General features: G+C 40.4%; 1 protein-coding gene across 1 annotated transcript in view; it reads left to right on the forward strand.

Annotated features, from left to right (window-relative positions):
• The first annotated feature begins 1,797 nt into the window (after window positions 1–1,797).
• SPATA16 (spermatogenesis associated 16) overlaps window positions 1,798–13,635 on the forward strand; it is an 80,896-nt gene continuing 69,058 nt past the window's right edge. Inside the window, exon 1 of the mRNA XM_026061872.1 lies at window positions 1,798–2,430. Within this exon, the coding sequence (XP_025917657.1) occupies window positions 1,813–2,430 (618 nt within the window). The 5' untranslated portion in view covers window positions 1,798–1,812. The remainder of the gene's footprint in view (window positions 2,431–13,635) is intronic.

A 13,635-nucleotide genomic window follows, 5' to 3' on the forward strand; every position in this document is an offset into this window, starting at 1 on the left:
CTTCCAGTCTTTAGGCTATGCCATAGCGTGTTTTAAAAAGGGATTGAGTGTCCTACAAACAGGTAAAATTGCTGCCAGATGTAAGTACACTAGCCTTTTCCAGCTGCTTTACTGCTGCCATTCAAAATAGTTTGCTGTAAATACGATTCCTCTGAGCTCTGTTCTGACAAGTGTGGAGCGCTACCCGAGCGGGGCCAGCGGCTTTCCGTCCCCRTTGAACTCCGTAGGAGTGGTGATTGCTCAGCACATCGTTGAAGAAAGTCCTCTGAAATTACCTTGAATCACACGATTATCGCCTCACCTCTCACACCTCCTGTTGCATTCATGGAAGCACGACTACGCTACTCCACAGGCACTTCTGCTGGGGTAAAGTTTTCAGCCTGGAGGATGTGAACAAATGTCAAAAGCAAAAGGTGGCCTGTCCCAGGGCTAACGGCAGGGTCCTGCTCACCGTCTGCCTTAGCCCGGGGCAGCTGGATGGGGGTAAAAGCGTGGCAAATACTTGAAACCCCACATACGCAGAAATTCATTATCAATGCCTCATATGGCCTAAAATACCACGACCCCTTTTGTTTACCTGTTTTTTTCCTGTCTCTTCCCCATTGCCTAATGCCAATTGCCCTAAACGGTAAAGATGCTCCACTGCCTCATATTCTGGTAGCTTTTATGATTCTGGTAGCTTTTATGAGTTCAATAATGCATACTCTAGGTCTTTGCTAAAACTCAACAAAGTTGTTGTTTAAATCTGTTTATGACTACACAAAACATTGCATWATTATGTATCTTTCCTGTATACGATCTGCACCGTAGTTAAGCAAATTACACTGGTGAAAAATGCATGGAGGTCTGTTAAACAATAGCACAAGGTTAGAGGGTGAGTACTAAAGCTTAACAAACCATTCTGAAAGACGGTCATCATTAAAGCTATTTACAATTAAACTTTTCATAATTAATGGGAAAACGAAGAGGAAAATTAATGTGCCTCCCATCGTTTCACAGTGAAGTCAGCAGAGGCAGATGGGACTTGAAATTTCTGTTGAATGTGAGCTCTCTTACGAGTTTACAGTGCAGATCAAGTCACCCTCCCCTGCGTAGGGAAACTGGTGTTGAGATGAGGCTTATGAACTTGATCCTGCATCTTGATGTACTGCTTTGAAGCCACCACGATTTCCCCGAATTAGAACAGAGAATTGGGCTGTTAACTACCAACGGGTGCTTCTTAAAGGCGATACTACAGTGTCCTTGTAAGAAATGGTTTTGAAAGCCAAACCCAGATCTGAATTTTCTCGAACGTAGCTCAGCCCGGGATCCCACCTGGAGCTTGCGCCCCTTTGGCGCACATACACTCTGCTGGATTTTCAAACAGCCCTCCCTGACCGCAGTGTCGGTGCATAGCGGCTCTTGAAAATCAGGCCACAGTGGTTTTCTGCGGCCCGTAACAGCATACAGCACGAGTGAATCAGTCACAGGGCTATTGCTGTTTGCTTTGGTTGGGTTTTGTTCCATTAAAAGCCAGATTCTTCCCTTCTTGTTTCAGATATAACAGACTAACATACGGCATTGCTCTAAATAAAGAATGTTTATCAAGAGCTGTCAAAAATATTTAAGATACCTTAAATCTTTACAAAGGAAAGCGAAAGTAACTGTGGTGAGTCTGGTATTCTAAATCTAGCTATTGAAGAGCTTTCATTTACAACAGTGCCAAATATAGGTCTAGTGGAGACAGCATTTACACACCTTTTTTGTTTTGCAGCATTTGAGAATTCTTAACTTTTCTGCATTTTCTCCTAGGACTCTTTTTTTGTTCAAGTTATGGAATCAGCAAGCAACACAGACTTCCAAAAAAATCTCATAAACATGGGTGGCCAGAATGATACCTCTCAGCAAATAAATACTAGCAAGGAGTCAAATGCAGCAGCAAGCAAATTGAATGATATTCCAGAAGCATTGCAAGAGGTTAAAAAGCACCTTGGGGATAAAGAAGGAGAAAACATAGTGGAGAGAACAAAGATGGCAGAGAAAAAGAAGAGAAAACAAAGTAATGGTGTAGACAGAGCAAGCTCTAAATGGAAGTTACAAAAGGAAGGCAAGCTAGCTGCGAAAAAAGCAGCAAGAATGCTGGAGACTGACAATCAGTTAATCCCAGTGCCTCTATCTCATATTCCTCTGAAAAGCCTAATGGATGTGGAAATAGAGTTGGTCTACATTGATGAGGAGGACATTACCTACGAGTTTGCGGAGCCTGTGGTGTCTACAAGCACACAATCAGCGTGTCACAATTCCGAAAAAGCAGATGCTCTGAGCGCACCTGATTCCAGCTCTTTGCCACGGATTGACAAATGGCTTCAGGTAACCTTAAAGGATGCCAGCACTTGCTACAGGCAAAAGAAGTACGCGGTAGCGGCGGGGCAGTTCAGAACAGCACTGGAGGTACGAGACTAAAGACGYACGAGCACCACAGCAAAGAAAATGGGAGGTTGTAATTGCACCGAGTGGGGATAACAGTATCAAAATGAACAAGGAGCACAAAATTGGAATGCGTATGATTTAACAAAAATCCTGAGATGTAATTTCATTCAAAATCTGAAAATTAGCAGCCATAAATAAATTGGGGCAGGGGGAGGGGAGGACGCACTGGGCAGAACAAAAAACAACCTCTGGTGATTTGTGATGGGAGCACTGGGCAGAACTAAAAACATCTCAGGTGATTTGTGATTTTTCTCTAAGTCTTCAACTATATTTATACTTTATGGAGAAAATTGCAGACACATAGTATGAAAAAAAATGTTCCTCTTTTTAATCCCAGTTCTGTCAGGAAAGAAATAATATCAATAATCAAGAGAGTCCCCATTCTACCCCRTTGTCCATGTGCTACTGGCTGAATTGTTTAACTCTTCTGTACCTTGGTTTTCTCTATGACCTTGAGGAAAAAGAGGGAGAAAGAAGTATTTCCCTCTCTCAAGTTGATATATATAGTGATAGATCCACATATAACAGGGACTATGTAATACTTATAAATACTGATCTTTGTTTATTGCCCTTATTCTCATAGCCATTGTCTTTACAAGATGCTTGCTGAGTTTATTAGGCTGTTCTTTTGCATAATGTGACATGCAAATTCTGGGGGAATTTCCCCTGCCTACTAGGACTTGCTCAGGATCTCTGTATCCTCCTTGGAATGCAGATATCAGACMAAAACACACTATTTTTGCTGAATTCTATGATGCAAGGCAAAAATAATTTCAGTACTTCTACTTTATATTCTCCCTTGTATATAACCAAGGATCACTTTAAATCTTCTTTTCACAGCATTGTATGGAGAGCTCACACTGAAAAGTACCCAAATAAATACTGCAAAGTTAATGAGTTCCAAAACATTCTCCCCTCCAGTAGTTTCTCTCTAAACTTCTCAGTCCCTCATGTATCAGCTTGAGCATTTCTACTGGGATTAGAAAAGGTACAAGATGCCCTTTGTTGAGGTCTGTTTTGCTCTCTTTTTTCTGTACAGCGGTGTTCGCCCACTTTTTTTTTTAAGCCAGATGACCGCTGTATCCGTGTAGAGATCCTTTTCTTTCTGTGTGAGAAAGGACAGATCCACGAGTGAGCAAATTTCTCTGGACACAGTCCACTTTTTCTTAAGCAGCTAAGAGTCCAAAATCTCAGGTTCTTTGTGGAAAGAAGCATCTCTTGCCTACCTCAGCTACTAAAGAAATAGTATGACCTTGGCTATGATCTTTGAAACTGCTCTGTGATTTTCATGACTTTCCATCTTTAAGTGCTCAGGCTTGAGCTGTCTTAAATGGATCTGTTCTCCAATAAGCGAAAAGCAGAGCTCTTTCTGGTTTCAGGCTAAGCCCCCAAAAAGGAGGTATCTGCAGACCTTTGACATTTTTGAAAAACTTGGCCAGCCTTGAGCTTTATCAGTATAACGTCAAACACTGAGAAGYGTAAAAGGAGTTTCTAGGAGTCTGGCAAGGTTGCAATTAATTTCATGAGGGGGGAAAAAAAGAGAAAGGAGGTGCAGGGAACCACAGCAGGTAGGTCACAGTTACATCCTCAAGCCTCCTGTTTCCTGGAAGTCAGAGCCACCAGCATTTACAGTAAAACTGATTGTTCAAAGTTGTATCATTATTCCCAGATTTCTCTAGTGCTGCTAATCTCAGTTAATTATATTGGAAATCCCTTGTATTATGACCAGGTAATTCATATTGTGCCAGTAGAAGTCATGGTTCATAATAATCACATAATGGGCAAGGACTTAGACGTAATCAGATTTTAGTTACCCTGTCGTGTTTCCATAATGCTGCTATAAAACTGACATAATCACAAAAAAGCACCAGTTATTTAAACATTTTTATCAGATTGACATACAGTATCTTTTTCTCTCTCTCTTTTTTTCTTTTAAACAATGTAAGATAACAAAAATTGGATTAGAATTGCTGGGAACAGACTATGATAAACTGTTTGCTTGTGTGCAGAATGAAATTTAACAGCAGCATCGGTCTCTCAATTTTTAGCAATGCTAAACCTGTTAAATAGTAGCACTCAGCAGCCAAAGGCTGCATTCAAAGAGGTAGCACGAGAGCATTTTGAAAACAGCATCTCCAAAAGCGTGGCTGTCTCGGAAACCTTGAAAGGTGCCCTATAGCCTCACAATTAACCCAGCTGCTAACGTTTACTGTGCAGACGAGGGCTTGACTTTTTCCATGATAAATAATGCAAAAATTCCCTCTTTGATAACTGTAAGGATTTGAAGGCCAGTGCCTGTTTCTTCAAGAGAGACAGTTTCCACATTACAGCAACACGGCAGGTGATTAAGAAATGAACTGAAAACAGAAAACACTTTTCACTTGGGAGAAAAGGAGTACTTGTCCACTCCTAAGAGGAAATGAAAAGACTAGCTAATAGACATCCTGGTGAACGAATGAGTAGAGATTAAAGGATTCCTTCCCGGGATTGTCGACACGGTGCCTGCGAACTCACAGAATTGTAGGGCTGGGGATTCTCAAGCAATCTCTTAATCCAGCTCTATACAGAAGCAAAACAAGTACGCCCAGAATATCCCTGAAAGATGCTTATGTACTCTGTTTCTAAAAATCTCCAGTGAGAGGGACTTCACATCTATTTTAGGGTTTGAGAAAGCTGATGGAAAGTTTTTCCAAATCTTCCATGCTGCAAAAGCGCCTGTAACTTCTTTCTGCATCCTTGTTTGACATGGAAAGCAATTAACCACCCTCTCTCTCTTTGTATTTGCAGCCTCTTTGAATGTCTCTTTTCAGTCTTCTCTAAATTAAATATATTCAATTCTTTTAATCTTTCCTCCCAGGTCATATGTTCTAAATCTCTGCATCATTTTTGTTGCTTTTCTCTGCATCGCCTCCAATTTGTCTGTTTGTTCATATATAGACAAATTGGAGATGATGCAGAAAAAAACAAAAAACTTAAGTTACAGAGATTGGAATTGTGATTGCTTCACCCATTGCTTTTTGAAGAAATACACAAAAAATCATCAGTATTTCATGTGGGTGAACAGAAGCTTGATATGAAACAAGCTCAAGGGTCAGGAAATTCAATGTTATGGTTTCTGCGAGGTGCAAAATGTTTACAGACATTTTTCAGACATAAGGAAATTAAGGTTTTATTCTGACATTAAAACATGTTGAGGTGGAGACCCTGATCCAGAAAAGAATAAGAGTAGCCTTAAATTTGAGTAGTATCATTAAAATTAGTGCTATCTTACATATTGCAAATATCACAGGCTTCTCTGCTATTTTTTGGTTTTAGTCAAAATGTCTTTCCTAAATCCATCTAAAGATTCATGTGGTATTATCATTCTTTAGATCATGTTGTTTTTCAGATATGCAAATAGCATGCAGTTCTGACAGTCTAGCTCTGAAATTATTGGATTTGAAAAAAAAAAAGAGAAATTATTTGTCAGAAAGAAAAACTGAACCACTTGTTTAATTTAGAGACCTTTATATGTTGGACAGCATGCTGCTGATTACTGCAGACATCAGGAAGGTGATGTTATCAAGAGAAGAACTGGTGGTTTCTCACTCTTTCTGCACTATTTAGCTACCATTAAAATAATCAGGAGGGACTTAGTGCTAGTCAGCTGCATTATAATTGGCCTGGGATAGGAAAGAATAATGCTTCCTTGGAGAACTTTCACCATCAGAGCTTAAGAATTAAGTACTTTCTGGTGCTAGCAAAGAAAATAGCTGAAGAAATTGAGGCAGTAGTCTTTTGCCTTCTACCTTCTAGCACAGTAATACAGTATAATATATATACACTATATTGAGAGAAAAACACTAATTTTCCCTAAATTTTTGGCATCCATCTGTTGGAACATAGCAAAATAGGGCTGGAACATCTGGACTGGGATATGAAGGGTATAAGAAATGACTCTTTAGCTTAAAACCTCAGTGGAAACCATACACATATATCTATAAAATCTCTAGCCAATTATTAACAGCTTAGCTACAAAATAACATAAAAACTTTATGAGGATCTAAAGATCTTGTCTCAGGCTAATCTAATATCAGGGAGTGTAAAATACTTCAGAAACATCAGCCTGTTTAAAAACTGCACAATTTTAAATTTCAGACTCTGTTGTCCTGAAAATAATCTTCCCTGGTGATTAAAAAACAAATGAGGAAGGTTCATGACTGCTGTGCACAGAAAGAATTGCACAATATCTCAGCATACAGTGTTCGGTGTAGGATATCTCAGAGGTACGAAATGCATCCCACGTGTGAGGTGAAGGCCTCGAACAGAGCGTGATTAATTCACAAGAGTGCTGTTGTGGTCCTTTCCACAAGCTGGAATATTTCCATTTTCCACAGATGGCTGTTATGGGCACCATTCCTACGCCAGTGCGATAAACGCTAGTGCCATCTTTTTGGTGTACCTTCAGTTTTTAGATTAACCTTTCCTGTGGCTCATTGCCTTGTGATTCACGGCTTGGAAAGAAGGCTTTGACAAGACCGTGCTCCCTCTTCCAGGCAACAATATCTGTGAAAAGCAAATATTTTGAAAGAGGCCGTGGCATCAGTGTACTGTGGACATAACAACATACCAACATAGCTAGACAGTGTGGTTCAACCAAGCCTTCAATCAATGTCTTAACATTTTTGTTCAGCACAAGAAGAGAATCAAAAGTGAGTATTTCTTATAACGATGCCTACATGAAAAGAGAGGCCCATCTTTAGTACCACGTTCACTGGTGGTGTGCATTGATAAAGCACAGGTGGCTTTCTTTGAGGCAGTGCGGGCTTATCTGCCTTAACAGCAGCCCTAGGAGACAGAAGGCTCCCAGGATGCGATGGCCAAGCAGCGTGTTTGGGATGTTCGGTTATGGTCCCCGTTGTGGCCATTCAACCAGTGCCAGCTGCTGCAGAAAGACGGGGGTACAGCCACTTCCTGCCCCCCTCCCCAACATTGTCTCTCCTTTCAGATGGGTCTTGAGATCCAAGAAACACCATCAGTGTATATAAATCCCTTGTTTTAAGGAGCACAGAGACTGGAGTATTGGTCATCCACGCACTGGGATGGAAAGGAAAGAAAATGCATCTCCATTTAGTTTTCCTTACCGCTCTCACAGAGAAGGGCTGTATAAGGACTAGACACAGTTTAACGCCAGGAAACCTGCGTCCTCAAGGGATAGCATGTGAGAGGCTAAATATTTTCATCATTGACTTTCTGGAGCTAAAAATCAGATCCAAAAGTTATTGGGTGATAAGGATAGGCTTTTCATCATCACAGGTCCTCTAGAAACATCTTCCTGGGAGTACACTAGATCTCATAGAGAGAAGAGCAAAGAAGAGAGCCACTGACCCCCAAAGCCCGAGTCTGAGACGCTGAGTTTATTCTCCAGAAATATTCTTTTGACCTCTAATAACAAAGTAGTTTCCTCAATATGACCAATCCATTTAACTTGCTAAAAAAGGAAAAAAAAAAAAAAAAAGCAGCCTGATAATCAGCAGTTTTTCTCTCCTTGTAGTACCATCACTATATTTTTAGGCTGCAAAGCCAAGAAATTGATTTTTTTCTACTAATACTTATTGTCTTTTATGGCTGCAGAAGATTTTAGATCAGGAATGTGAAGCTTACAGATGGCTCAAATCTGGCTTGTGGGATAGAGTAGGAATCTGTTATAATGATCCATTTGGGCATACTCCCATCTTTTGATCACTGAATTTGAATCTATTAATCTTCCAGACATTTCCAGCATGCCCATCACCGTGAAATAAAGCTAAAGTACTACACAGCTATTTGTCCAGAAGGAGTCATACCCCCATTCTTCTTGCCTGAACTACTGTTACTTATCTGGCTTATAAAGTGCTTTTTCTCAAAGGAATACTATGTGTTGACCCATAAAACAACATGTTTCTTCAATCATGTGTGTGTACAGGAGCAAAATCGCTATTGCAAGAAGGACAGAGCATATTTTCCAATCATTTTAGTGCCAACGCACATCAGTCAATTTCTAATTAACTCTAATTGGCTTCCTCACATGCTATTAAATTATTTACCTGGAGGTGATGGGTGTTCAAAAGCACAAAATATTTTCTTCATACTTTGTAAATGTTAAGCAATAACATAGCTGATTAAAAAAAAGACAAAATCACCCATCACTTGTCACTTACAGTCAAAAGCCTCATTGATCAAAATGTGTGCAAACCACATGTATTGCAATCACTGAAAAACTAAGGCTGGGCCCATACAGCCGATTCCTCAGTGTGTAAAACAGAAGAGGGGAGGGAAAAAGAAATATATGGGTTGGGAGAGCCAGGGAGGAGGCACTAGCTCGGTCTTGAGAGCCATGGGCTCAGACCTTTGCTCGCCCACCCACGTCACGCGTGGCTCAGGGCACAGCACTTAATGGCTGCATACATAAAGGTCTCTGCTAAGCTTTGGGCAGCTAAATAGCTTTAGCTGCACAGGCTGCACAGCTCCCTATGTATGTCACAGCATTGTGAGACCAGATGGCAAATAAACACAAAAGCGTGATACTACCCCACGTTTCTTAGTGTAAAGCGATGCCTTAGAGCCCTGCTTGAAGTGGTGATTCTGTTATATTATTCAGTGTCCTAAGTTTTCGGAGATGCTTTTCCTGAGCTTCCCAGCTGCCATCTGCTCCTGCAAAGGATGTTATGGGAATGCAGAGGGCACAGCAATTTGTGATTAATTTGTGGCTCTGGGCTCTTCCTGGCTAGAGTCAACGCAGGGTGAGAATGCAGTGATGGTCAGCTTAATTTGCAAGGAGAAAATTAGGCAAGTTAGGAGACAGTCCAAACACCAAAAGCAAGTAAGAGAGGCAAGTGATGGCCACAGAAGGTGTGCTGTTAATGTATTTTCTATCTGAGGTGTCTTTAAATCATATTGCTGCATGCCTATGTAGACGCCCCAGAGAGGCGAGACAAGGATGAAGGGGGCACTGAATTGGAAAGTGTTCATGTACTGATTTGAGAGGAACTTTATCCATGAGGACAGTTTAGAGAAAAAGTGTTATTAAAGTACTTTATTTCCATTTAGAGATTCACACAGGCATACACAGACAGTAGGTGGTGACAGCTGCTACCAGAACCATTTGTTATCTTACTCCTGCTCAGCTTTTGACAGTGCAAAATGAATATAAGTGCTGGAAAGCTTTATAGAGGTGAACCAAACAATGAAAGGTGTGGGGGAATGAATTCTGGTTAGGTTACTTTGGGGAAGAGCTTTATTTCTCCTTATTCCTAAGGCGCACGCGCGCGCCATGTTTCTAATACTGACAATAATGTTTAGGAGATTCTTGTTGGAGTTCACCAAACCCACAGGCTCCTGACATGGGGAAAGAGCAGCCTTGCAGCTAACTTTAACGTCACATCCAGAAACGGCATGAAAATAAGGCTTCGGAAAATGATTGCTTTTCCCTAATAATCCTGTCCATCAAAATGAAGTGAACCTTTCGCACAGTTTGCCTTAATAAAAGTGCTGGTCAGATATCTCTGTGTTTGGATTTAGCGGTAGCAAATCTCTTGGCATCAAAGGGATTAAATTAGATGGCCTGAAATTATATTGCTTTTTCCAAGCAATCATGACAGCTCTCAAAATCTAGCAACAATATAGTCATATCACACCAGCTGACAGCTCTCTCCAAAACAGAATTCATTTTGGCCAGCTCTTCCTGCAGACGCTAACAACAGACTGACACTCCTGCTTCAATGTCCAATAGGTACCTTGAACTACAAACCTATCAAGAAGAGGTACTGGCATCAGTTTTCATTTTTGTCTGATTGATTTGTTTGCACATGGAATATTTACACCATCCTTGGTTTGGTTTGATTTTGGAGGGGCTCACAGTGGAGGACTGACAAATTTTGTATTGCAAAGGCAATCTATAAAGGAGATTTCAGTATATTGTGCAGAATATAAAGTTCCTTGGAAACTATTGTAGTATATTGATTCCACAATATATGTTTCATTAGAGGGCTTCGGGGTTTTTGCTTCTCTGACTACTCCTCTCGCCCTGGCAATACTGATAAAGGGAACACTCCATAAAATAGCAAATGGTAATGAGAGGCGCAGATTTATAGTGCAGCTTGCAGGTTAAGCTGAAGTCAAATGGATGACATTTCCCTGAATTCTTTGTTCCTGATTTAATGCTTCTGAAGCAAATTATCTACCATGTAAGAATGAGACCCCTAAGTTTGTTCTGGGGGGAGGTAAAGCCTTAATCTGAAGCTGGGCCAATAAACAGTAATGATTTAGGTCTGGTAGTGCTGCAGGGAACGTAGTTATCTTCTGTGGGAGGGAAAGATTCACATCAGGTTTATTTTTATAAAGCAGAAACCACCTAGAAATGAGCACAAACTAAAATGCTGTATCCTCTGAATTTTGTGGTCACTTGAAATCAATTTTGCAAAGAGCTCTCGTCTCCAAGAAAAAGCTGAAACAGTGACAGGAACCCAAAGTCTTTCAGCCTTTGGGAAGCATAAAATCCAGGTGTGAACTTCTTTAAAGTTCTGCACCACCCAGACACCAAATCCCTTTCATGTACCTGTGGTTACTGAGGAGACACCTGCAAAAAGGCTGGTTAGAGCTAAAAAGATTTAATGTAAGCCTAGACAGAGACAGGGCTCAAGATAAACCCGATGGAAACGTGAACCCTGCTCCACATTGGCTTTCGTGGTTAGGGCGGGCTGAAGCACAAACCCTGTTGCGTTCATCTGGTATGCCTGTACTCCTAGGTTCATGCCTTTCTGGCAAATACTGTTCTTCTGAATAGGAATAGGGATTATCTCTTCATATCTGAGATATATTTGGCTCTCTGCCATTATCATGTGACAAACAGTGTCCCCAATGATGGTACACATATTACTATCTTCAGAATCCGGTCCTAACTTTGCATGAAGCAGCTAATATGCCCCAAACATCTCATGTACATATTATTTTAAATATCCATGGCAGAGCACATTGCAGGAAGCCAAGTAAATTCAGCTCTTATCTGACATCTGCATACAGATTTGACTGAATTATATGATATTTTCAATATGTTTTTTAGAAAGTTATTTACACAAATCTCATTAACAATAAAGACAGAGCTTTTATACAGAATTCCTACTCTGCTGACTGAAATGACGCACTAAGATGTCAGTATGACTTTGAATAGAAGCTGGAAAGTTATGCTGCATGCAATCATATTGAGAGAAAACCCTTTCTCTTTTTACTCTTCATACCAAATTTTTTCCATGGAGACACCACCATTAACTAGCTCTTTGCTATGCTGCTTTTCTGCCATGTTTTTGATAGCGCCTAATAGCTGTAAGAACCGGAATACACTACAATATACAAAAGGCAGTTTCTTATCAGCCCGATGCGGATGAACCTCTAACAGCAGTGCTTGCTATCAGGTTTTGAAGGCTGTTTTTTGCAGTAACCTTCCTTAGCAGGCATTTTCTGGGATGCGGTTAGTGCAGAACTTGCCAGTCGCCCGATGTGCGGTGCAACGCCGTTTCTAGACCGAGCACTTGGACTGCTCTGCAGTGCAAGCGCCTGGGTAGGSCTGGTGGCGAGTCACAAGGAAAGATGCTAATTAAATGTATCTTGCCTTTTCAGGTTTGTCCCTCTGATTAGCCACTCTGAAATCACTTCAGGGAAAACCACAAGGTTATCTTTAAAACCGAGAGGCACAATTAAACATTCCTCTGTTAAAAAAATAAAAATAAAAAAAAGAAAGAAAAAGAAGCAATCAGCTCCAGCAAGGCTACCAGGTTATTACTGCCGTCAAACTTACTCTTAACCCTTTCAGGCTGGCAGAGAAAAGTGTAACTGATCTTGAAAGTGCCAAAGAATCGCTTGTTGAAACACACCATKTGACCCCATTTACTTGTTTTGCCAAGCACTTCCGTAGCTCGATTTGCTACCAGATATATTATCTGCATCCACACACATAGACAGGTAGATAGACATCTGCCCATCTTACTCTTAAAGGCAAAATRTTACAATCGGGAATACACCTACCAAATCTGTAGCAGTGATTAACCTGTTACCATTGCTGGTTTCTTACAGCTGAATCTTGCATCTTGTTATCGGTCAGAACAGTCCTGGCAGGCAAGCCAAACACCCCAACATATAGAGCATCAAGCTCTAACTTTATTCTTCCAAATAACGTGTGCTAACTAGGAAGCTAGCTTATATACTAGCATTCCCACTGGTCTTTTATCAAAGCCAGGGTGGGTTTGCGGGGGGTCTTTTCCTCTCTTATTAGCTAATGCCTGCGAAGTCTTTATTCATAAAACTTCCTTACTTGCTACTGCCAAAATTAAAGCTTTAATATCACCAACAAGATCTATGCTAAGTTCACAGCATCACAGACTTCCTCCGTGACCTTTGACAAACCACTTTATCACTAGCATTTATATGACTATGGTTTCATTAATATATTAATAGGCTCATACACATTGTAAGAGATACCTTTCTTATCAGTAAAAGTATAACATAATTAATGTCTACACATCTCAGTTCCCTTCTTGAAAAATTGGAGGTAACACTGATTGCATTTCATCTATATGCATAATAAGTCTCCTAGTGTGATAATTCAGTAGTCTTCTATATTTTGCATACCACATGGATACAAAATCTACGGTTGTAACAAGGGTCTCTACCAAAAAATAAATATTATATTGTGGTATTTTTAACATTATTTCTGAAAAAATATTCCCATCCACTCACAGGTAAGTACTCTTAGGTAGACTAAGTCTGAAAGTAAAAATACTGTTATATTTGCTAGCTATGGTAAAGAACATAAAACGTTAAGTCTCAGCTTTTTAACCCCAGATTGGCTGTAAAGCTTCAACTGTTCTAAATTGTTTTCGTCAGCTTCGTAGTATCTATAAACTTTTAGACATCAGCAAGATTTTTGCAGACCCAAAAGTGCACTGAAGTCTTAGGTAAAACGTACCCCCAAATTTCCAGGTTTGGGATTAAAATCAAATTTTGTAACACAGTTCTGTGAAAAGAAACCCTCAACGGTACAAGATTTAACTGCATCTCTCAAGACCACATCTCTGTCTGAATGGCCTTGCGATAAGACCTTAAGGTATTCAGAGGAGCGAGAGGGAGCTGCTTTCACCTTTTACTTACAGCAAG

Source organism: Apteryx rowi, unplaced genomic scaffold (genome assembly GCF_003343035.1).
Source record: "Apteryx rowi isolate R43461 unplaced genomic scaffold, aptRow1 scaffold_10, whole genome shotgun sequence".
NCBI lineage: Eukaryota > Metazoa > Chordata > Aves > Apterygiformes > Apterygidae > Apteryx > Apteryx rowi.